General features: G+C 44.1%; 1 protein-coding gene across 1 annotated transcript in view; it reads left to right on the top strand.

Annotated features, from left to right (window-relative positions):
* LOC126481098 (uncharacterized) overlaps window positions 1–25,071 on the top strand; it is a 1,059,355-nt gene that overhangs the window by 1,024,848 nt on the left and 9,436 nt on the right. Inside the window, exon 4 of the mRNA XM_050104617.1 lies at window positions 8,758–9,063. Within this exon, the coding sequence (XP_049960574.1) occupies window positions 8,758–9,063 (306 nt within the window). The remainder of the gene's footprint in view (window positions 1–8,757; window positions 9,064–25,071) is intronic.

The raw sequence follows: 25,071 nt of genomic DNA, 5'->3' as shown, positions 1-25,071 counted from the left end.
ATCGAAGCCGAGGCACACTCCCGGCTCCGTTTCCTCAAGCTCCTTACCGGCCGTACATGGCGTCTGGACACCTCCACCATACTCCACACCTATAAATCCCTCATCCACCCTATCCATTGTTACGCCCATCTGGCCTGGATCTCGGCCCCCCTACCTTTTATAAATCCCTTCAGATCCTTGAACGCCATGCTCTCCGCCTCGCCTATCGCACCCGTCTCCCCTCCCCCATGCGGATCCTGTACGACCTCATTCCGTTCCCCCACCTCCTCCTTTCCCTTGAAAGGATACGAATCCTGTACACCTCCCATAAACGCGATCCTCCTCACCCGCTTGTCTCACCCATCTTCTCCCACCCCTCCCGCTGCTGCGCCTGTATTCCCACCCACTCTCCTTACCCTCTTCCACTCTCCTTTTCCTCTCCTAAGGTGGCCTCCCCTCCATCTACCAGTCCTATCAACTTGGTTTCTCCCCTCCCATTTCCTGTGTCTTTTCCTTTGGGCATCCTCCCTCCCTTCTCTCTCCTTTTCCCCCCATCCCCCGTTCCTTCACCCCTCTTCCGCCGGGCTTCCCTTCCCCATTCCTCCCTTCTCCCTCACCGCTATCTCCCCTGCCTGTGGCATCTCTGCTCTCACCTCTCCCTCTCCGACCCCACCTCCTCCTCTCTTGGCAGGTACCCAGACTCGTACATGTTCCATCGCGCACCGGAGATCATCGCCATCAGTGTGTCGTGTGTGTGCCTTCGTCTAGTGTTTAGTGTTCTTTCGCCGTCACGCCACCACTGTTCACCTGTGCCGTCGCAGTCGTCCGTGTTTTGTGCGCCATGTCAACGGGTTTAGTGTTTTTTCTCGTCCAGCGTGAACGGCTTCATGCTTCTTGTTTTTCGTGTCTACAGTTTTTGCCCGCCATTTTTATTGTATCATCTGTACCACCTTTATGTCATGTTTATTGTACCACTCGCGGCTGAAGAGCAGCGTACTATGCTGCTGACAGCCCACCTTTGTAAAAGGTGATTATAATAACAATAAAGAGAAAAAAAAGTTCAGCCAGCAGAGCAGCGTTATAAGCTGCTGCCAGCCAACCCACTTAGGGGGGAATCGAAATACAATAAAGGAAAGAAAAAAAAAAGTTCAGTCAGTCAGTCTAATCTCGCTTGCGTCGGGTTACACCTCGCTTTGGGCTAGACTACTTCGTGTACGAGTTTGTTTCCTTGTGACTCTGTTGTTTGGTCTTGTTGTATTCGTTCTGTCCTTCGTTGGTCGTGTCCCTCCTCTCCTGTTGTGTTGTTGTTCGCGGGCCTCTCCGCGGGTCCCGCCGCGCCTTCCGTCTTTGCTATCCCGCGACCGTCCTGGTCGCAGTTGCAACAGTCATCACTTCGAACACCGTCTGCAAATGTACGTCCATGCCACTTTTGTGCCCTTCGTTGACTTTCAGAGACCTTACTGTTACACATCACTGGATTCGTCTCGATAGCTGCTATAAGTATCAAACTATAGTATCCTATTTAAAAAAAAGTTGACCTTCGTATCTCTGAAGCGACCCCACCTAGCTTTAAAAAAACAAAAACAAAGAAACAAAAATAAAACCTATGATCTTTCGCGCAATTTCCTTAGTCCTGGTTTTCTATCTGAGGGCTTGATGTTTATACAGCTTCAATTTCCTTATAGGCGGTATCTGTCCACTAATTATATATGCGTCTATAGCCTTGCATTTGTTCTCTAGTTATTCGTGCTTACCCCTTTTGGACTTTTCGTTAATCTCATTTTTAGACATCTGTATTTCCTTTTGCCTCCTTCATTTGCTCTATTTTTATATTATCTCCTTTCAGCAGATTGATTCAATATCTGTTGTGACATCCAAGCGTTTCTGCTAGGCCTTGTCTTTCTACCTATTTAATCCACTCCTGCCTTCATTATTTCATCTCTCAAAGCAACCCTCCGGGCTTATACCGCACAACAGTCGTTTCCCTGTTTCAGTCAGTTGTTGTCTAATGCACCCTCTGAATCTCACAACAACCCCTGCACCTTCCGATTTATTGAGGCACCATCCTAATGGCTTATCTTTTTGCAGTTTCTTCAGTTTCAGCTTGCAGTTCACAACCAATAAATTGTGAGCAGTGTCAACGTCTGCCACTGGAAATGTTTACAGCTTAAAATATGCCTCCGAAATCTGTATCTTACCATTAAATAATCACTATGAATCGTTTCCGGTCTCTAGATCCCTTCCACGTACGCAGTTTTATTTTTTTTGATTCTTAAACCGAGCGTTAGAGATGATTAAATTATGGTCTCTGCAAGCATCACCTTGGCGGCATAATCTTACATTCCTTTCCTACGGTCCACGTCCTCCTATTACTTCTTCTTCGTTACACTACAAATTCATTTTAAAATAAAATAAAATATCATTTCTTCATAGATGCTATGTTAAAATCTTTTTTCTCCAAGTTGAAATCGAAAAACAATCGGAAAATAATATGCTTTCCACTGCTGAGTTTTATAAGGAAACTTTTCTGTTAGCTGCGTAATTCAGTTGATCGATACAGCGAACAGAAAACGTAACATTATAGTTTGATATGTCAAAACTTTTCAGGCTACATTTATTGTAGATGACCATACGCTATCCCATGTAAGTAACACTTTTGTAGGAAATTAGACACTACCACAGATTCCAAGCACATACCTGCATGTAACATAACTACTGTGCCAGCAAAGCAATTATTATGCTTAAATTTTACGTTACCATTATTGTTTCTAGCTATTTGGTCACATACTGGCTCTTATCATTTCCTCATCAAGCTAATTTACAACATTTGTCAGTTTTCGAGCGCTAACTGGATTTCCTTTTTGGTGATACGTTCAAAACGAAATTACTGGGTATCCCTCCCCGAGAATAGCATGTTGCTTTCAGATTTCTTGGCACTCTAGTATGTTCAATCGGCACTCTACAGTAATCAAACACCACGCAGCAGACACAGCGGCACACCAGGGCGTTCAGACACAGGCTAGGCCTACAGAATCACTGAGTAATGTACTGTTTTTTACATTGGAAGATATTCAAGGCCTGAGACAGATAGACATGACCTGGGGCCGTTCATTTGCAGATATATGTGTGAAATCAAATTAAATTTGTGGATGGAAGAGCATCCCCAATAAATTTGCAAAAAGTAAGAACCCTATCCGGCACTAACACCATCGACCCCTGGCGGAAACAACTGATCACTTTTGAATAATGGCACAGAATAGAATTATTTCTGGTATTTTCAGAAATGCAACAGAGGCAAGGCTGAGCAAATAACAAGAACACTGAGTGTATCCAGTTTTCCTTGTCACAGAACAACCTAATCCATTGTCAGGTAATCGTCTCAGACGTCTGTATCCATCGTCGTCCTTGGCCTGATAAACTTTAGCTGCTCGCTGTCTGAATCCTGGCATAAATAGCGATCACACACTATGTCAGGATGTTGAGTTGGGTCAGGGCTTGTCTCACACATTTGTAACTTAGCGAGTCACAATATTAAGCTCTCCAACTGGGCAAATGCTACTTGCTTTCAGCATGAGGCAGCAATCCTCTCGCCATAATGTACTAGACTTATCGCTCAGTGTTCTAAAACGTTTCACCAAGCCTAAGCGACTAAGATGTAATGGGTGTTATTTCCAGCCTCTTTAGAACCGTAAAATTTTATTTATATGTTACTCTTTTAGCTCACTAAATTTAATTCGTCAGTCTCCAATATGCTTGTTGATGGTTTACAGACTGGAAATCGTTTGCCATTAACTGTAGCTGGTATGACAGCAGAGCCATCAAATAGGTTTTCCCAGTATGACCCATAACAAAGTGCTTTTCTAAAGTCAAGGGCCTTTCAATTGGTTTAACGCAATCACACTTCTTTGAGCCAGCATTCTCATCTCGAAGCCGCTGCTATCCCCATCCTCTTCTGTAATCTGTTTTAGGTGTCCTCATCATTCCGTGGCTCATTTATTTTTTCCCTCAAATCATGCCTCTCCGGACAATATTCCTGGATGAGGGTTACAAATTACCCAGTGCACTGTACCTTTTCCGTGTTAGTCTTTCATTGATTTATTTCATCGCCTGTTACGTTCAATATTTCATCTCTCCACTTCAGTCCCTTCGATTGTACCACTCTTGTTTTAATTGCTTCCTCCTTCTTCTTCTCAATATTTCGATCCTACAAAGCATTAGTAATTAAGCGAAATCACGACATATTCTCACAAGAGTATAGATTTTACTCACAATTATTCCGCAGAGTGCATAGTTGATGACCAACACTCACACTTAATGTTCAAGACCAGAATTTACCAATTACTTTACGATAAGAAAATTATTATCATTAAATTTCTCTTACTACACTCATTCGAAACGACGCAATAAGAATGCTATCCACGGCAATATAACCCATTTATGCATTTTTTCCCAACATCACCAAGAGTTCCGAAACAGCAGACCATTTCACAATGCCCAAACATGGCGGACATCCGGAGGCACTGTCTCCTTATTCAAACCGCCCGGAGATGAGTCTCCCCTATTCGTTGTCGCCACCTGACGCTCTATTCTCCCGACTGTGTTGATCTTTTCTGAATCCTATAGACAATCTCTTTGTTTGGTTTTCCCACAGGTTACAGTTTGATAAAGCTCACTACCCTCTATCTATCTTTGGCTAGTCCCTCATCTTTCTATACCCCATCGCATCCAGACTTCGTGCAATCACACACTTACGGTAGTGCGAAACATGCAATAAAACTTATATGAGTTGATTCTCATATTTATGTGCCATATTTCACAATTATAATAATGGAAAAGTTTTGTTATGCCACAGAGAACTGTGACAATCAGTCTGGTGACATTCTAATATTACTTTTATGGGAATTGTTTAAATGAAATGTACTGATAGTACGGTTTCAATGTTGCAGACGCGCTTAACAATGGTCTAAACCACGAACTTACGACTATGTACAGAAAAATAAAACTTTATATCAGTGGAAGAAGTAAGATAACATCGTTCAAAATATCCGTCCCTAGAATTTATTTCAGGAGTTTTCTGTAAACTTCTAATGTTGCTCTTTGAGAGTTTAGCTTTAGCAGTATGTCATCTACAAATAATTAAAAACGACATATACTATGGAGTTGGCTTGAGGTCCCAACCCAGGCAAACATATTATGTGATGCATTGCGACCAACAAGTAGAGTAATGATATAACATTGTATAATTAAGATAAATATTACGTAATCTTGCACCCAGAATAAATGCTCTGAGGTTCAATTTACAGTTTTTTGTCATCTTAAATGATATTTCCACACAGCAGTGGAGTGTGCACCCATATGAAACTGCAGGAGAGATTAAAATTGTGTGCTGGGGGGTGACTCGATCTCGGGACCTTTGAATTTTTGTGATGAGCTGGTTTCCACAAAAATGTAAACTAATGTTGCTTTTATTTGTATACTGACTTATTAGCTGCTTGTCCTATCTGCAAACAGCCCGTTGTCCAGAAATCGTTAAACGAACTGGCACAGGGTATGTTCATAAAGCAATGCAAATTTTGTCGTAAAAACATTTATTGAAAATATGGTTGCAAATGTTCTGAAACGTTTGAAGCACTCTCCTCGGGCACTTACACACTTTTTCCAGCGATTTTCCAGGAGCAGTATGCTCCGGATGAGGCCTCCCTCAGAAACAGAATGAAGTCTGCCGGAGCAATTGAGAGTTGTAAGCGGGCTGAGATAGCGTGCCTTGTTGCGCTTCGGAGGGAACTCAGCGACGTACAGTGCCGATTATCTGAGTAGATTGTCGAGCTGAACCGCCATCTGAATAGCCATCTCCTTTCGCAAACGAAAGAATTTTTTTCTTCAATATTTCGATAATTTCCGTGTAATGGGCCGTACTGACTGACTGTTTTGGAGGCACAAACTCCTTGTGGTCCACGCCCTTAGTCTCGAAGAAGGCGACCAGCATTGTTTTCACATTTGGCTTGCTTATTACAGATTTTTTTTGATTAGGGGGAGAACCGGAAGTATGCCATTCAGTACTCTGGCGGTTTTGTTCCAAGTTATACTTAAATACCCATGATTCTTCCCCGGTAATAAAATTGTCTGAATTATCATTGCCAATCTGAACATGTTCCAGAAGTTAATTCGCGATGGCCACTTCATTGGCCTTTTTATCTACCATCAACGCTTTGGATACCAGCTTGATGCACACTTTCGCATGATGAGTAAGTTTGTCAACATGATGTTGACAGTGGCTATTTGACGGTTCAGTGTCTGTCCAATCATCGTAACACTCAGCCACCTCTACGCAGTTCACAAGTAACACAAAAATGGTTCAAATGGCTCTGAGCACTATGGGACTTAACTTCTGAGGTCATCAGTCCCCTAGAACTTAGAACTACTTAAAACTCACTAACCTAAGGACGTCACACACATCCATGCCCCAGCCAGGATTCGAACCTGCGGTCGCAGCGGTCGCGCGGTTCCAGACTGTAGCGCCTAGAACCGCTCGGCCACTCCGGCCAGCGCTCAAGTAATACACACGAGTCTCGTTTTCATGGATGTTGCTGAGTGACCACAGTCCACAGTGCGAATTAATGGTCACCTCTTCCCAATCCTCCTTCAACATCTTCAAACAACTTGATACTTGTAAAGCCGATAAAGTGGTATCTCCATAGACTGCCGGCCGCGGTGGTCTCGCGGTTCTAGGCGCGCAGTCCGGAACCGTGCGACTGCTACGGTCGCAGGTTCGAATGCTGCCTCGGGCATGGATGTATGTGATGTCCTTAGGTTAGTTAGGTTTAAGTAGTTCTAAGTTCTAGGGGACTGATGACCACAGCTGTTAAGTCCCATAGTGCTCAGAGCCATTTTTTTTTCCATAGACTTTCTGGATTAACATTGGTTTTGCTACAAATTTCCCTAATTTGTCGCAGAACGTGATCACGTAGCGCTGTTAGATCGTTTATACCATTGAGTGTTGTGTCACAGTCTTTGAGACAATTTTCACGAAACGATATTGACGCAACCGGTGCTCACAACAACAACACCTCGGCCGCATTGTGAACTTATGCACCCACTACACCACTCCCCCCCCCCCCCCCCCCCCCCCCCGTCTTCCCGCTCAACCCACCCAAAATTGAGCCCATGCAGCCAGGGCGCGGTGTGAAGTACACTCGCTTCACTTTATAGCAATACCTCCACTAATAGTTAAGTAGTTCAAAAATTATCACGTCGCGCACTCAAAGTATGATCTTTTTATTTCGCAATTAAAAGTCTTTAATGAGGTAGGTATTGCTACATCAATTGATTACAGTGGCTGAAAAAAATTAACAATAATTTCACTTATCTTGTATTTGCAATCAAACGACCATCTCGTTCTGGCTGTGGCTCGTAATTAAAAATGTTGTCTAGGTAGCAAGACTGTCGCTGTTGGTGTGAAAGGCACTCGGATGTTAATTACGACGACTCGAAGAACTTACGAAGACAATCTTTCAGAATTAATTTGTTGATTTATGTTTTTCATTGCAATGTGCTTCATAGTTTTTTAAACAATGGTCACTTGAAAATAATTCTTGACACTCACTTTTCACAAAAATTCACATTTATTAATCATTTTATACCATCGCATGTTCTAAACATTACTTCATCATACAATTTCGCAGCCGTTACTGCCCTTAATAAAACTGACAACATTTTTCATTGTCCACAACTCAGACTCATCTTTTCATTTCCAACACAACACTGTTCATATTCAACATAAAAACTTGACTACTCTGTACACTTCCGCGTCAAAAGAGGCAAGTCAGCATCATAGATAACAATAAGTACAAAGATATTCACACTAGATATATCGATTTCAACATCTCAAAGTACAGACTTACATGCATATAAAAATTAAACCAATTTTCAATAGAGTGAGAAATATGAGATATTACGTAGAAAAATATTCATTAATCTATGGTAGGGCTTCCCAACATTTTCAGCTGGTGGAGCCCTTCTTCAGTCGAAAATCCATGGCGGACCCCTAGTCTGTGTTCCCAATGACCCCCCCCCGCCCCCCCCCCTCCCCCCCGAAGCCTTACGTTTAGAGGTGAATGAAAACAACTTGAAGGTCAAAAATCGACGTATGAAATTGGTAGTACACTGACAAAGCAAGTTTGACATTTAATGATGCCTGGGGCCGCATACGTGCCAGCCAGTGCTGTGACTGGTCGACAAAGCGCGCTCCGCGCATGCGTAAAATGTTTCAGCGCATCTACCGCCGTGAGCCGGCGCACAAACGACCCCCGTATTGTTGCGAAACAGTCGATCAGAGAAGCCGCATTCTCTGGCACTAATCTGTGCATGCGTTCTCACTTAGGAACCGCAAAGGCTGCTTGGGAATACGACCTGAAGTAAAATTCTCCTTTTTTTCACACGAAAAAATAAATAGTGATGAATTTGATTTTCATATTGTTATTCAACAATTTTACTCATAATTTTACACTATTTGGTGAAGGGTGGCCGTGGACCCCCTAGAAAGAGCCGGCGGACCCGTAAGAGGTCCGCCGATCACACGTTCGGAAGCCCTTATTTATGGTATCGAAAAATAAGGTTGGCGGGTGGTAATGGTTTCGCAAATAAAGAACCATTACAAATTGCATTACTTTACGAACATTCCCTGTAAGATGTTAGTGTTACTACATAATATTTTTCATTTGGGTGCCTAACTGATTGTCACGATCCCTGACGCTGACACCTGCCGGCCACCTGTTGCAGAGGCGAAGGCGCGCATCGCGGGCCCGAGCGACCTGTACGTGAAGAAGGGCAGCGCGCTGAGCGTGGTGTGCTCCATCAGCCAGGGCCCGCACGACCTGGGCACCGTGTTCTGGTACCGCGGCGCCGCCATCCTGCAGCCGGCGCCGGCGCCCGCGGCCGGCGCGCGCCTGCGCATCGACACCGACTGGACGGACGCCCTCACGTCGCGCCTCTACATCGCCGACGCCAGGCCCTCAGACTCGGGCAACTACACGTGCGTGCCCACGCTGGCCAGCGCCGCCAGCGTCAACGTGCACGTCATCAACGGTGAGTGGGACCGGCCTTGTGCTTCAATTCCATCATCTGGCCGTCTCTGAGACCACTAGAGTTACTGAGCCGAATGTTACGAGACCCAAGGAAGCGGACAAACACTGGTAGCAGTTACCTCTGTAAAATATCTGGGAGTATGCCTACAGAACGATTTGAAGTGGAATTATCATATAAAATTAATTGTAGGTAAGGTTGAGATTGGCTACGAAGGCTTTCCCGGCGTAATAATTGATAATATTCTTCTCGGGTATGCAGCCGGATCATAACGTCTTCATGAGACAATATTTCCGCGGTCCATCTGGCCGCCATCTTCAGGTGAGAGTGCTGGTGCACGAACTCGCCGGAACTGACTTCCTAGTGCTTTTTTTTTTTTTTACTTTATTGTTATTTTAAAACCTGTACAACAGGCAGGCTGTCAGCAGCACACTACGCTGCTCTTCAGCCAGAGAATATACAAGGAGCAAAAACAGTGAGAAGACACGTAAGTTACAGAACGGTGGGCAATAAAACAGGAGACACATAGAGACAAACACGGAGCCGTTCACACTCGTCGATAATCCACACTGCTAACTGATGAGACGACGCACAAACACTGAAGACGACGATGGCACTGGTGAACGATGGAGTGTGAAGGTGAACACTGAACACTAAGCACGACGGCACACACGAAACACTGATGGCGGTGATCTCCGGCGCGCGAATGTCCACTTAGCGTGTGCGAGTCCGGGGACCTGCCAAGAGGGGAACAGGGGTGAGGTGGGGGAGAGGGGAGAAAAAGGATGCCAATGACGGAGGAGACGGGGTCAGGAGGAGAGGGACAGGGGAGGGGAGGCCCGGGGGAGGAGACTTCCTAGTGCAAGCTGCGGCCCCTATATAGGCCGCAGAAGACCCACAACGCGTGCACGAGAAGGTGCCGTAACTGCCCTCTAGCGCAGTAAACATACCACGCCGCCAGTGGTGGAAATAGGCGAAATCGAGATATCGCTGTCAAAAATTAAAAATTTTTTTATTCCGACGATCGAAACAACGGTCTGTGTTTCGATCGTCGGATTAAAAAATTTTTTAATTTTTGACAGCGATATCTCGATTTCGCCTATTTCCACCACTGGCGGCGCGGTATGTTTACTGCGCTAGAGGGCAGTTACGGCACCTTCTCGCGCACGCGTTGTGGGTCTTCTGCGGCCTGTATAGGGGCCGCAGCTTGCACTAGGAAGTCAGTTCCGGCGAGTTCGTGCACCACCACTCTCACCTGAAAATGGCGGCCAGATGGACCGCGGAAATATTGTGTCATGAAGACGTTATGATCCGGCTGCATACCCGAGAAGAATATTATCAAGGTTGAGATTCATTGGGAGAGTCCTTAGAAAATGTAGTCCATCAACAAAGGAAGTGGCTTACAAAACACTCGTTCGACCTCTATTTGAGTATTGCTCATCAGTGTGGGATCCGTAACAGGTGGGGTTGACAGAGGAGATAGAGAAGATCCAAAGAAGAGCGGCGCGTATCGTCAGAGGGTTATTTGGAAAGCGTGATAGCGTTACGGAGATGTTTAGCAAACTCAAGTGGCAGACTGTGCAAGAGACGCGCTCTGCATCGCGGTGTAGCTTGCTGTCCTGGTCTCGAGAGGGTGCGTTACTCGAAAGAGGTATCGAATATATTGCTTCCCCCTACTTATACCTCCCGAAGAGATCACGAAGCCAGCCGATGTCGCCGAGCGGCTCTAGGCGCTTCAGTACGGAAACGCGCAACTGCTACGGTCGCAGGTTCAAATCCTGCCTCGGGCATGGATGTGTGTGATGTCCTTAGGTTAGTTAGGTTTAAATAGTTCTAAGTTGTAGGGGACTGATGACCTCAGAATTAAGTCCCATACTGGTCAGAGCCATTTTTTTGAGATCACGAATGTAAAATTAGAGAGATTCGAGCACACACGGAGGCTTTCCGGCAGTCGTTCTTTCCGAGAACCATACGCGACTGGAACAGGAAAGGGAGGCAATGACAGTGGCACGTAAAGTGCCCTCCGCCACACACAGTTGGGTGGCTTGTGGAGTATAAATGTAGATATGCAGATGTCGATCTGTAGAATGTGACTGTTCACTAAAATGTCTCTCGGTATTTTCCATACGTTGTCGGCAGTATCTCTTACTGAGGTGCGTACTGGCTCAGACAGAACATCAGCGATGTTTTACACCAGAGTAGCTCTCTTGGAATGCTCTAAGCGAATGAAACGGGATCACCTTGCCAAATACAGGGTGTTTCAAAATTGACCGGTATATTTGAAACGGCAATAAAAACTAAACGAGCAGCGATAGAAATACACCGTTTTTTGCAATATGCTTGGGACAACAGTACATTTTCAGGCAGACACTCTCTCTAAATTACAGTAGTTACAATTTTCAACAACAGATGGCGCTGCGGTCTGGGAAACTCTATAGTACGATATTTTCCACATATCCACCATGCGTAGCAATAATATGGCGTAGTCTCTGAATGAAATTACCCGAAACCTTTGACAACGTGTCTGGCGGAATGGCTTCACATGCAGATGAGATGTACTGCTTCAGCTGTTCAATTGTTTCTGGATTCTGGCGGTACACCTGGTCTTTCAAGTGTCCCCACCGAAAGAAGTCACAGGGGTTCATGTCTGGCGAATAGGGAGGCCAATCCACGCCGCCTCCTGTATGTTTCGGATAGCCCAAAGCAATCACACGATCATCGAAATATTCATTCAGGAAATCAAAGACGTCGGCCGTGCGATGTGGCCGGGCACCATCTTGCATAAACCACGAGGTGTTCGCAGTGTCGTGTAAGGCAGTTTGTACCGCCACAAATTCACGAAGAATGTCCAGATAGCGTGATGCAGTAATCGTTTCGGATCTGAAAAATGGGCCAATGATTCCTTTGGAAGAAATGGCGGCCCAGACCAGTACTTTTTGAGGATGCAGGGATGATGGGACTGCAACATGGGGCTTTTCGGTTCCCCATATGCGCCAGTTCTGTTTATTGACGAAGCCGTCCAGGTAAAAATAAGCTTCGTCAGTAAACCAAATGCTGCCCACATGCATATCGCCGTCATCAATCCTGTGCACTATATCGTTAGCGAATGTCTCTTGTGCAGCAATGGTAGCGGCGCTGAGGGGTTGCCGCGTTTGAATTTTGTATGGATAGAGGTGTAAACTCTGGCACATAAAGACGATACGTGGACGTTGGCGTCATTTGGACCGCAGCTGCAACACGGCGAACGGAAACCCGAGGCCGCTGTTGGATCACCTGCTGCACTAGCTGCGCGTTGCCCTCTGTGGTTGCCGTATGCGGTCGCCCTACCTTTCCAGCACGTTCATCCGTCACGTTCCCAGTCCGTTGAAATTTTTCAAACAGATCCTTTATTGTATCGCTTTTCGGTCCTTTGGTTACATTAAAACTCCGTTGAAAACTTCGTCTTGTTGCAACAACACTGTGTTCTAGGCGGTGGAATTCCAACACCAGAAAAATCCTCTGTTCTAAGGAATAAACCATGTTGTCTACAGCACACTTGCACGTTGTGAACAACACACGCTTACAGCAGAAAGACGACGTACAGAATGGCGCACCCACAGACTGCGTTGTCTTCTATATCTTTCACATCACTCGCAGCGCCATCTGTTGTTGAAAATTGTAACTACTGTAATTTCTAAAGTTTGTCCGCCTGAAAATGTACTGTTGTCCTAAGCATATTGCAAGAAACGGTGTATTTCTATCGCTGCTCGTTTAGTTTTTATTGCCGTTTCAAATATACCGGTCATTTTTGAAACACCCTGTAGATACTGGCACAAGGTCGGCGAAACTTCGAAAATCGAACAATAACCAGTTTAGTTACCTATGTCCACTACAATCGCCCTACACCTGCACCTTATGACTTCTACACCGGCGTTGACCAAACACGATTTTTACTGCAGCTCTTAACATCCATAGTCGTTTCCCTGCTGAAATTGCAAAAGAACATGTGTCACGTAGTTATGAAAAAAAAACATCTTTTGCTACTGGATGCTCATTCTCTATTGAATCAAATATCTACACCACTGGCCATTAAAATTGCTACACCAAATGAAATGCAGATGATGAGCTGGTATTCATTGGACAAATATGTTATACTAGAACCGACATGTCATTATATCTTCATGCAATCTGGGTGCATAGATCCTGAGAAATCGGTACCCAGAGCTACCACCTCTGGCCGTAATAACGGCCTTGATACGCCTGGGCATTGAGTCAAACAGAGCTTGAATGGCGTGTACAGGTACAGCTGCCCATGCAGCTTCAACACGATACCACAGTTCATCAAGAGAAGTGACTGGCGCATTGTGACAGGCCAGTTGCTCGGCCACCATTGACCAGACATTTTCAATTGGTGAGAGATCTGGAGAATGTGCTGGCCAGGGCAGCAGTCGAACATTTCCTCTATCCAGAAAGGCCCGTACAGGACCTGCAACATGCGGTCGTGCATTATCCTGCTGAAATGTACGGTTTCGCAGAGATCGAATGGAGGGTAGAGCCACGGGTCGTAACACATCTGAAATGTAATGTCCACTGTTCAAAGAGCCGTCAATGCGAACAAGAGGTGACCGCGACGTGTAACCAATGGCACCCCATACCATCACGCGGGGTGACACCCCAGTATGGCGATGACGAATACACGCTTCCAATGTGCGTTCACCGCGATGTCGCCAAACACGGATGCGACCATCATGATGCTGTAAACAGAACCTGGATTCATCCGAACAAATTCCGTTTTGTTATTCGTGCACCCAGGTTCGTCGTTGAGTACGCCATCGCAGGCGCTCCTGTCTGTGATGTAGCGTCAAGAGTAACCGCAGCCATGGTCTCCGAGCTGATAGTCCATGCTGCTGCAAACGTCGACGAACTGTTCGTACAGATGGTTGTTGTCTTGCAAACGTCCCCATCCTTTGACTCAGGGATCGGGACGTGGCTGCACGATCCGTTACAGCCATGCGGATAAGATGCCTGTCCTCTCAACTACTAGCGATACGAGGCCGTTGGGATCCAGCACGGCGTTCCGTATTACCCTCCTGAACCCAACGATTCCATATTCTGCTAAGAGTCATTGGATCTCGACCAACGGGAGCAGCAGCGTCGCGATACGATAAACCGTAATCGCGATAGGCTACAATCCAACCATTATCAAAGCCGGAAACTTGATGGTATGCATTTCTCCTACTTACACGAGACTTCTCAACTACGTTTCACCAGGCAACGTCGGTCAACTGCTGTTTGTGTATGAGAAATCGGTTGGAAACTTTCCTCGTGTCAGTTCGTTGAAACTGTCATCACCGGCACCAACTTTGTGTGAATGCTCTGAAAAGCTAATCGTTAGCATATCCCAGTATCTTCTTCCTGTCGGTTAAATTTCGCGTCTGTAGCACGTCAGCTTCGTGGTATTGCAATTTTAATGGCCAATAGTGTATTACGTCTTCATACATCATGATCAGCGGCCTGTACTAAAGTTAATCATTAAATTTTACACATTTTGTTTTGTCCTTGCCGCACATTCAAATTATCAAACCACGAATGTTTACATCTACAGGATTTTGTAGGGGTAAAATACAGGGAACGAAACGCTATTTACAACTTGTATAGAGTCCAGGCGTTAGTTGTAAGAATCGAGCGGCTTGAAAGGGGAGCAGTGGTTGAGAAGGGAGTGACACGGGCATGTATGTGCGTTATCCCCGATGTTATTCACTCTCTACACTGAGCAACCACTAAACGAAAAAATAAAAAATAAAAATAAATAAAAAAGTTGGAGTAGGCATTAAGGTTCATGGGCAAGAAACAAAAACTCTCACGATTAGCCGATGACAGCGTATTTCTGTCACAGAAAGCAAAGGACTACAGAGAGCAGTTTAAAGGAATGGAGGATGTCTTGAAAGGAGATTATAAAAAGAAGAACAACAAGAAACTGGCGTGGGTTATAGAATATAGTCGAATTAAGTCACTTAACGCAGACGGAATTCGATTAGGAAATGAGACACTAAAGGTAGTAGATGAATTGTGCTATTTGGACAGTGAAGTAACAAATGATAATCAAAGTAGCATTCCGTCTTCAGTCCAGAAATGGCCATCGGGACCAACCGACCGCCGTGTCATCCTGAGCTGAGGATGTGGGTTGGAGGTGCGTTTGGTCAGCACACCGTTCTCCCGGTCGTTGTGATGGTTTTCTTTAACGGAAGCCGCTACTATTCAGTCGATTAGCTCCACAATTAGCACCACGAGGCTGAGTGCACCCGGAAAAATGGCAACAGTGCACGGCGGCACGGATGGTTACCCATCCAAGTGCCAGCCACACCCGACAGCGCATAGCATCGCTGATCTGACGGGAACCGGTGTGGCTACTGCGGCAAGGCCGTTGCCATGATCGAAGTAGAGAGGACATTAAATGTAGACTGTGGTAAGAAAAGCGTTTCTCAAGAAGATAAATTTGTTAACATTAAATATGGGATTAAGTGTAGTGTTTACTGAAAGCATTTTTCTGTAGTGTAGCCATGAATGGAAGTGAAACATGGAACATAAGCAGTTCAGACAAAAAGAGAATAGAAGCCTTTGAAGTGTTATGCTACAGAGAATTTTAAAATGAGCGTAAACAGTCCCTACCACAAGGAACCTTTATTTTTGTGTTGCAGTCGATACTGTTTATGCTCATTTTAAAGCAATAAAAAACACATATTCTCCACGAAAAATGTTGTAAAAAATTACTACAGAGGACTGATGAGGGTTACATTGGTAGATCACGTAACTAATGAGGGAGTTCTGAATAGATATGGGGAGCCAAGAAATGTGTAGTTCAGCTTGAATAAAGGAACGTAACGGCAAATAGAACGCATTCTGAAACATCAAGGGGTCACAAATAGAGTACTGCGAGGGAGGGAGGGGGGTGAGCGGGAGAGGTAAAAATCGTAGAGACATGGACACCAGTAAATGAGTACAGTAAGCAGACTCGGAAGAATATAGATTCAAATTGTTATTAGGAGATGAAGATCGAGTAACATGGAGAGCTGAATCAAACCAGTCTTTGGACTGAAGACAACAACAATAACAACGGAGTTTTAAATTATCATTTCCTTTCCTTTTCTGTTCGCTTCATGTATTCATTGACATTCTGTTGGCACTAGAAGCAAACTGTACATGTTTCCAAAGACAATACGTCATAATTTTGCTTTTCACTACGTATAAACTTTCTTGTTGAACACTGCACATAACCTTGCTCACTTGTTGCCTGGTTGACTTGACAGCTGTAGGGGTTCAGAGGTGGAAGAAAGAGTATGCTGCTAGAACTCTACCTAGGCGTTTGTCAGTGTGTTTCTACGTTTCTTTATATACCAGCACACGCTACAGTGTGACCATATTCCCATCACAAACGCACATAACGACTACACACGATATTTTCCCCACCTAACGCACCTGTGTGCATCACTGCGCGTGTCCTCAATCCATCTCCAAGTGGTAACCTCCCTGTCCTCATCACAATACATCATGACCCATGCAGCAGACGTAACTTGCTCTTTAGCACCCAGCCCCTTCCCACCACAAATTTCATAAACTATCACTCTCACATCCGTTACAATGTCTGCCAATATTCCAATTACTCTTCAAATCTCTAATGACAAAGCCATTATCACATCTTTTCATCAATATATATTATCACAAGTCATATACACTAATAAATATCTTTACCATATTTACCGAGCGAGGTGGCGCAGTGGTTAGCACACTGGAGTCGCATTCGGGAGGACGACGGTTCAATCCCGTCTCCAGCCATCCTGATTTAGGTTTTCCGTGATTTCCCTAAATCGTTTCAGGCAAATGCCGGAATGGTTCCTTTGAAAGGGCACGGCCGATTTCCTTCCCCATCCTTCCCTAACCCGAGCTTGCGCTCCGTCTCTAATGACCTCGTTGTCGACGGGACGTTAAACACCACTAACCTAACCTTTACCATATTTACCTCTCACACCTCACTCTCCCTCACATGCTCCTCTCTTCCTGAGAGAATTCCTTCAACTGAACCACTCCTTCCTACATAGCAATAACAAGGACACTCTCAGACCGTCATTTACAACAACCCATCCAAAACTTCCCAGGCACAGAAACAGTAGTATTGAGGAATAGGCACGTTCAAAACTCAACACCTCACCGCATTACCGTAAGAAAATGCTGCAGAGCTATCCACAGCATCAACAGCACAAATGAGTCTCCACATTTTCCTCTGCTGCGTAACGTCCACTCATTATCTTTTGCCGCACAGCTGATAACATGTGAATAAAAAAATAAATGCGACATTAATTTTTGTTTCATTTACGAATCTTTCAAGCAACAGTACCACCGAGAACCTGGTTGTCAGGGCATTACCTATCACCACCCTAATGAATCCTTTGTTCTTTCGAAAAGCTATAGCCAGGCTTTTCAATATTTTTCTACTGGCATGCTTTTATCCCGAGCCGTGGAATGTCTTCAGAAATCTACTAATCCTTAAACCCAACATACCCTATTTCCGTTATCTGCAAGGTATTTGAATTCGTTGTAGCTCAGTGCTTCTATAATAACCATTTGCAGTACCTACCTCTTCCTTACACCCTGAGGGCTTTCCGTCAAAAGTATTTCCAAAACTGTAAGTTTCTCGACTTCATAACCTCCTTTTTTCACAACCGAATGAACAATGTTCCTCTCCGAAAACGCTTTTAATCAAATACAGCTGCAAGCATGTAGACTTGCGGTCACAGATATCCACTTCATAGTACTTTTAATGGGACACAGTCCATCTTTTGCCGTCGTTAACCAGCATCTTGTGTCTGTCAGTAAGACATGCTCTAAGCAGCTGATCTCCCCATCCACCTGTCTCCATCCATGTACTTCAGTTAACTGATAAAATCTCTTGTCCTGCTCTCCTCACAAAGCCGCATATCATTATGTGTAACTAGCCCGTCCATCTTACTGACACTCTAGATATTCTGTACGAATCCAAGCATGCAAACTGACACCCCGAAATACTGCCCACTTAAAAAGTTGCCCATAAGAGGTTGAAATTACCATAGTGTCATTGAGGTTAAATCGTTACACAGTTCTCTACTCCTATAAAAGGCTTGTCCAATTGCTCCTCGTGTCTGCAAAGGATCTGAAATCGCCAGACCCTTTCAAGTGCTAAAACCCAGTAGAACCCATCCTCTAGCGGCAGATTAAAGTCTCCCCTAACTTAAAGTTCTGTAAACATATTTAGAAGCACTAAACATATCACACGGTTGAAGATCAAAATACTATCCTTTCCTATTCGGGCTGGTACAGTTTCGAAACTCTTCCGGAAGTCAAGGAAGACGGAATCTACCGGTTCAGCCGGAAAGATTGATTCTAGCGATCCGTCTGCATCCACTGACTGCAACATATGGTCTGTGAATATCTTATGTCATCTACAGCATACTAAATTGTTTCAGGCGTCACTTTGTGCGAACCCTATGGTGTCGTCATACATCCGGAGGTGTCCCCGTCTACAGCGCTTTTCGTTTCATACCGAAATGTATTCCGATATGTGTCGAGCAATAAAGAGCTCGACAAGTGCAGAGAAATATGGAAGCGAGGAAATGAGGGCGGCTGTGTTGTCACAGTGGTTGGAGGCTTCAAAAGACGGTGAGCGGGGTGGTGGTTTCTCCTCAGACGGCTCCACACCGCTTCGGCAAATTCTGAGGGAAATGATTTTCATTTTACGTGATGCGCGGTTTCCAGAAGGCCCGCGCCCCGAGCCGGCTTCCAGACGGTCGCGACCGCACCGCTCTTCCCTGTCACGAAGCGAGGCGCGTTCAATGGCCCGCGAAATCACCGAAACCTCTTTCACAATGTCCGACGGATAACGGAGGGAGAAAAAGAGAAAAGGTGGGCGCGCGCTGTAAAAGCGCCGCACGGAGCGATGCGGCGGTGGTAGAGTGGCGTAGGGAGGAGGGGGGAGGACAGGACATAGCCACAGTGCAGCCTGCGAGCAGAAGTCGCCGATCGACGGGCGCTGCGGGCGCGTCGCCTCCACCTGTCCGCCGGCAGCTGCCTAGACTCTCCTGGAGGGTCGCCACGTCTCAGCTGAGGGCCTGAAACGTGGCACCTTCCACCTGCACAGCTCATTAAAGACTTGCCTTCAAAGCAGATTACAAATGCGCACAGTGCACCGTCTTATTACTAAGTAATTACCTTACTGCGATTACAAGTTATTGCTGCCGTTTGTTCCTTGTGTTTAATTAAATGCTCTCTGTACTTTAAACCTCATATAGCGCAAAATCTACTACACTACTGGCCATTACAATTGCTACACCAAGCAAAAATGCAGACAGTTAAAGGGTATTCATTGGACAAATATATTATACTAGAACTGACATGTGATTACATTTTCACGCCATTTGGGTGCATAGATCCTGAGAAATCACTACCCAGAACAACGACCTGTGGCCGTCATAAAGGCCTTGATACGCCTGGAAATTGAGTCAAACAGAGCTTGGATGGCGTGTGCAGGTACAGCTGCCCATGCAGCTTCAATACGATACCACAGTTCATCAAGTGTAGTGACTGGCGTATTGTGACCAGGCAGTTGCTCGGCCGCCATTGACCACACGTTTTCAGTTGGTGAGAGATCTGGAGAATGCGCTGGCCAAGACTGCAGTCGAACATTTTCTGTGTCCAGAAAGGCCCGTACAGGACCTGCAACATGCGGTCGTGCATTATCCTGCTGAAATGTAGGGTTTCGCAGGCATCGAATGAAGGGTAGAGCCACCGGTCGTAACAAAACTGAAATGTAACGTCCACTGATCAAAGTGCCATCAATGAGTCAAGAGGTGACCGAGACGTGTAACCAATGGCACCTCACACCATCATGCCGGGTGAAACGCCAGTATGGCGATGACGAATATACGCTTCCAATGTGCGTTCACCGTGATGTCACCAAAAAGAAGGAACGCGACCATCATGATGCTGCGAACAGAACCTGGATTCATCCGAAAAAAATGAATTTTGCCATTCGTGCACCCAGGTTCGTCGTTGAGTACGCCATCGCAGGCGCTCCTGTCTGTGATGCTGCGTCAAGGGTAACCGCAGCCATCGTCTCCCAGCTGATAGTCCATGCTGCTGCAAACGTCGTCAAATTGTTCGTGCAGATGGTTTTTGTCTTGCAAACGTACCCATCTCTTGACTCAGGGATCGAGACGTTGCTGCACGATCAGTTACAGCCAAGCAGATAAGATGCCTGTCATCTCGACTGCTAGTGATACGAGGCCGTTGGGATCCAGCACGGCGTTCCGTATTACCCTCCTGAACCCGGCGATTCCATATTCTGCTAAGAGTCATTGTATCTCGACCAACGGGAGCAGCAATGTCGCGATATGATAAACCACAATCGCGATAGGCTACAATCCGACCTTTATCGAAGTCAGAAACGTGATGGTACGTATTTCTCATGCTTACACGAGGCATCACAACAACGTTTCACCAGGCAACGTCGATCAACTGCTGTTTGTGTATGAGAAATTGGTTGGAAACTTTTCTCATGTCAGCACGTAGTAGGTGTCTCCACTGGCGCCAACCTTGTGTGAATGCTCTGAATGCTCTGATTTCCATATCACAGTATATTCTTCCTGTCGGTTAAATTTCGCGTCTGTGGTACATCGTCGTGGTGTAGCCATTTTAATGGCCAGTAGTGTATTATGCAAACATACCAAGACATTTGTGGATGAGATATAGTCTATATATTCCCGAAAATATGAAAAGCTGATAAGTGTGGAAACTGTCAACATAATATCACATACATCCAAGTTGCTGACAAGAATAACATAGAGGAGAATGGAAAAGACAATTAAGGATACATTAGATGACGATCATTTTGGCTAGAGCAGGTATTGCCTGCAGGGGAAACAGGGACTACTAAAATTTTTTCGTGAGAGTCACAAGTTGTAGTCAGTAAGCTTTAATGACGGGTTTCGTTCTTCAGTTTCACTAGAGGATCATCAGACTCTAGCGGCGGCGACGAAGATTAAGGGAACACTACACCCTTCAAAAAAAATTTGATGGCTGTTTCATATCTTTGGAGAGTTTACTTTTAGATTCCAAAACGATATGACTGTGTTCGAATTAAAAGTATGTCTAAGAAATATTTGAAATATGGATTGTTCGACTTGCCAAGGCACACTGACGCCTACCAATGTGATCAAGACAGTACCTGTCTATTACAGACTAGCGTCTGATGCACTTCTGGCAAGACCAAAATTTGCACAGTATCACTTGGTCCAACTGTCCCAAAGAAAAAAAGAAAAGAAAAAATACATACTTTTGGGTCTAGCAGAACCTGTTTCTCTGTTCAATATGAGATGTTTGAAGACAGAAGAAAGTAGTTGTCCTTTATGAATCGCCCAGAAAGGATCTGCTTAGCTAGGGATCAACGGGCGATCAAGCAACTGAAAGAGATGCTGCCTGAAGGTGGAAACGTTCAAGAAAAAGGCTACCCTGTTCGTGAAATTTCAACAACAAAAAGCGTTACATGATCAGTAAAGGAAAACGTAAGGTACTGGTGAATTTTAAGGGATATGTGTCTTAGCATTCTTTTTGAATAAAATTTAAAAAGCAGTTTTTCCATAACGTTTTTTTAAGTTCAGTGCCAACTTTCTTATCCTAAATATTAACTAACCCCAATAAAATTTTTGCAAGAAGTAGTCTTGGGTATTTGAATTCTTTTGTGCGTTTATATTACTGAAAATGTAGTTTGCAACATTTTTTATTATCACATTTATGTACCGATAGTTAAAGAAAATCTAAGTCTGAAATTTTAAAAAAATACCAAAAGTAAATTAATAACATTTCTCTTAATACGAATTCGTGGTATTGTTTAACAGTATCTAAAATATCTGGAATGTGAAAAGCGTGGCCTTTCTACGAAAAGCTAGTTCTGAAACCAGCACTATAGTAAATGACATAAAATTTCAAAATTCAGAAACTAATGAAGTTCTAGACTTCAAAGCTTTGTTATTGCTACACATTTACGTGATAGTTATGATTTTAAAGTACGATCGAAACTGGAAAAGTAGAAGAAAAGTGAAGTTATGGGGTGAAGCCTCGCCTTAAGGTGGCTTAGTCCCTGGCGCTGGCAAAGTAACTTGTATAATTAAAGAGCGCAACTGGTTGACAAAATATATTGACAGCCGTTCGTGTTTGTGCTGAGAAACTTAATTCAAGATCAGTTGGTCTTTAGAAATTTTATTCCGGAAGATCTTTCCTAATGTTAGATTCTGATAAAGGTTATTGCTTTCACTGGAGACCCTCGCATTGGTTTCATTGTGGTTTTGGTGATAATAACTTTCTACGTATATCTTAGATAACGAAAAAAACTTACAGTAATTGTAAACTGGTATGAAACAGATTGTAAGTGAAGGATTAGAAACATCGTCACTTTTATTTACTTAAAATTAAAAAAGAGGTATGAGCACAAATAGCACAAATGAATGTATTGTACGACTACGTCGTCTTCCTTCTGGGATCCCAGTTGTGTTCCCCAAGCACTTCTGACCCATTTTCGTAAGGGCTGTACTTGTCTTCTGCAGCTCTAGCAGCACGCCTCTGAATTTATTCACTGTCTGGTATCGTGCCTATTTGATACGCTTGCCAATCGCTGAAGCAGCACTCGGGATTTCTCTTGCAGGCACTGTATTTTCCGAGAACCCTTCCAGTAAACCTACATGCTTTTCTAACTGCTGAACTTAAATGTTACTCCCTTTTTTGTCACTTATTAGTATTGCTCCCAAATCACTTTACGAAGCAACATTCTTCAGTTGTTGGCCATTAATTTCTTCATCGGATGCTAAGGTTTACTTTTCCACTATGCTACTGGCGTTATGTTACATTTATCCATATTTAAATAGAGCTAACATTCGTTACACCAAGCGGATATTTTGTCTAGGTTTCCCACATTTGCTTAGATCATCCAGCGACGAACATTCCTGTAGAGGACAGCATCGTCAGTGAACGACCTGATACAGCCGCTGCTTCTGCTGTTTGGTGAATTGTTAGTGTATATTCACAACACTACGTAGCCTGGCGCATTTCGTTGGGCTGCCCGAAGTTACTTTTGTTTCTGTGTGCCGTATTGTGGTATTTTGTAGCGTACTGATTTCTATTGGTAAAAATTTAATGGTGCCACTTGCCTATGTCTGAAAATACTACATTAAACTGAAGTGCTTGGGGGCAGATCATAGTAAGGCCCACATAAAGCAATTTAAATTTGTACATTTTTTGTACGTCATGGAGGATGGCAAACCACTGGTGGAATAGTATTTGAAGATACCAAAAAATTGTACAGTAGTACACACTCTGTTGTTACATATTGCGCCAAGCTAGAGTACTCAATTTTTTTGCTTTAGCATGAATAGCCACAGCAAGATGTCATCTTGCAAGAACAACACAGGAAGTTGATCAGCTGTTATTACACTTGTAATGGGCATCACTAGGAGCCTCCTATAGGGGTTATTGAGGCTTCCCACTATATAACTGCTAAATTTCTGTGTCTCTCAATGTTCCGTAAGTTCATGATATTTATAAGTATTGCATTTTTTCGTGTGTAAGGAGGGAGATTTAACTTCTAACACAACAATACAGAGCAACGGATGGACATCCTACTAACTTTTCTGAAGCTACAGTGCTCAAATTCTTGGCCTCAAATCATGATTCAATTTTCCTGAAGCACGCTGTTCACAGACAACTCCGCGAAATTAATGTCAAGAAGCATAGCCGTCCTACACTGACGTCATGGATTACGACCTGAACAGCAAATTATCGTCGTCCTTTGTTCATACAGCATAAGAAACTGCCTGACGTCATAGGCTTGCTGCCTTATATATCTGTGGTGAATTGTGGGTATTCTTTGTTCCTGACTCAGTATGAAGCCAGAGAGCAGGTTGATGATCCTGAATAATTGATGGCAGTATCTTAGATTACGGTAAGAGTAACGTGAATTGTGATTAGTGAAGCCAAATGGTGGAACTGAATCTTCGGTGAAAGAAAATGACATGACACTGAATTGTATGCATTTACTATATTTAATATTTTTTTAGGAGCAGTAGCTACAAAGTTGTTTTACATTACAATAATACCTTAGTGAATGTAGTACCTATAATGAACATACCTCTAACGTTCATCACTTGCAATCTTCACCCGTATAATTAGCTTAATGTGGCTTCGTGTCAAGTAGCCCCAAGCGCCTCAGTCATGTCGTAGTTATCAACCCGCATTCGCCTTTTATTTTATTTTTTTGTTAATTTGTGGTAAGGTCTCATGGGAGCAAACTGCTGAGGTCATCGATCCCAAAGCTTACACATTACTTAATATAACTTAAGCTAAATTACGCTATGGACAACACACACATCCACGCCCGAGGGAGGACTCGAACCTCCGACGGGGGGAGCCGCGCGGACCGTGACAAGAAGCCCTAAACCGCGCGGCTACCCGGAGTCCTTTTAACATTGTTATAAAGAAGAGAGAGTCTCAATAAATATGAACTACACAGGAAGGAAATTCAGCTGCGTGTCAACATAAAACCTTAGCTATTTCGTCAGTAAGAGTTAGTTGTTCCTTTTTCATTTTTCTTTAGTACTAAAGGGCATTCTATGGGGAAGAGACATTAAATCAAACTACTTAAGTACGCTGAAGAATTATAATGACTGCTGCTTTTCCATTAGACTATATAGGCACAGAGGCAAATTTAGAACGTAAAGATAAACGGCCAAAAAGGTGACATACCAGCAAAATGAACCTCAGCTGTACAAGAGAGGGTTTACTAGGAAAACCTTTCTTACTGGAATAAACCGATACCATATCATTTTGCAAATGATACTATTCTATTAATCTATTGTGTATATAATCTCACATAATGAAAAGAAGAACTTACTAGAGAAAGCTTACATGAGATAAAATCATTTAAATAAAACAAAAATATTTCATATCCAAAACCTC

Source organism: Schistocerca serialis, chromosome 5, assembly GCF_023864345.2.
Source record: "Schistocerca serialis cubense isolate TAMUIC-IGC-003099 chromosome 5, iqSchSeri2.2, whole genome shotgun sequence".
In the NCBI taxonomy this organism is placed as follows: domain Eukaryota; kingdom Metazoa; phylum Arthropoda; class Insecta; order Orthoptera; family Acrididae; genus Schistocerca; species Schistocerca serialis.
Note: the sequence above shows the minus strand (reverse complement) of the source record. Positions and strands in the feature narration are given on the sequence as shown.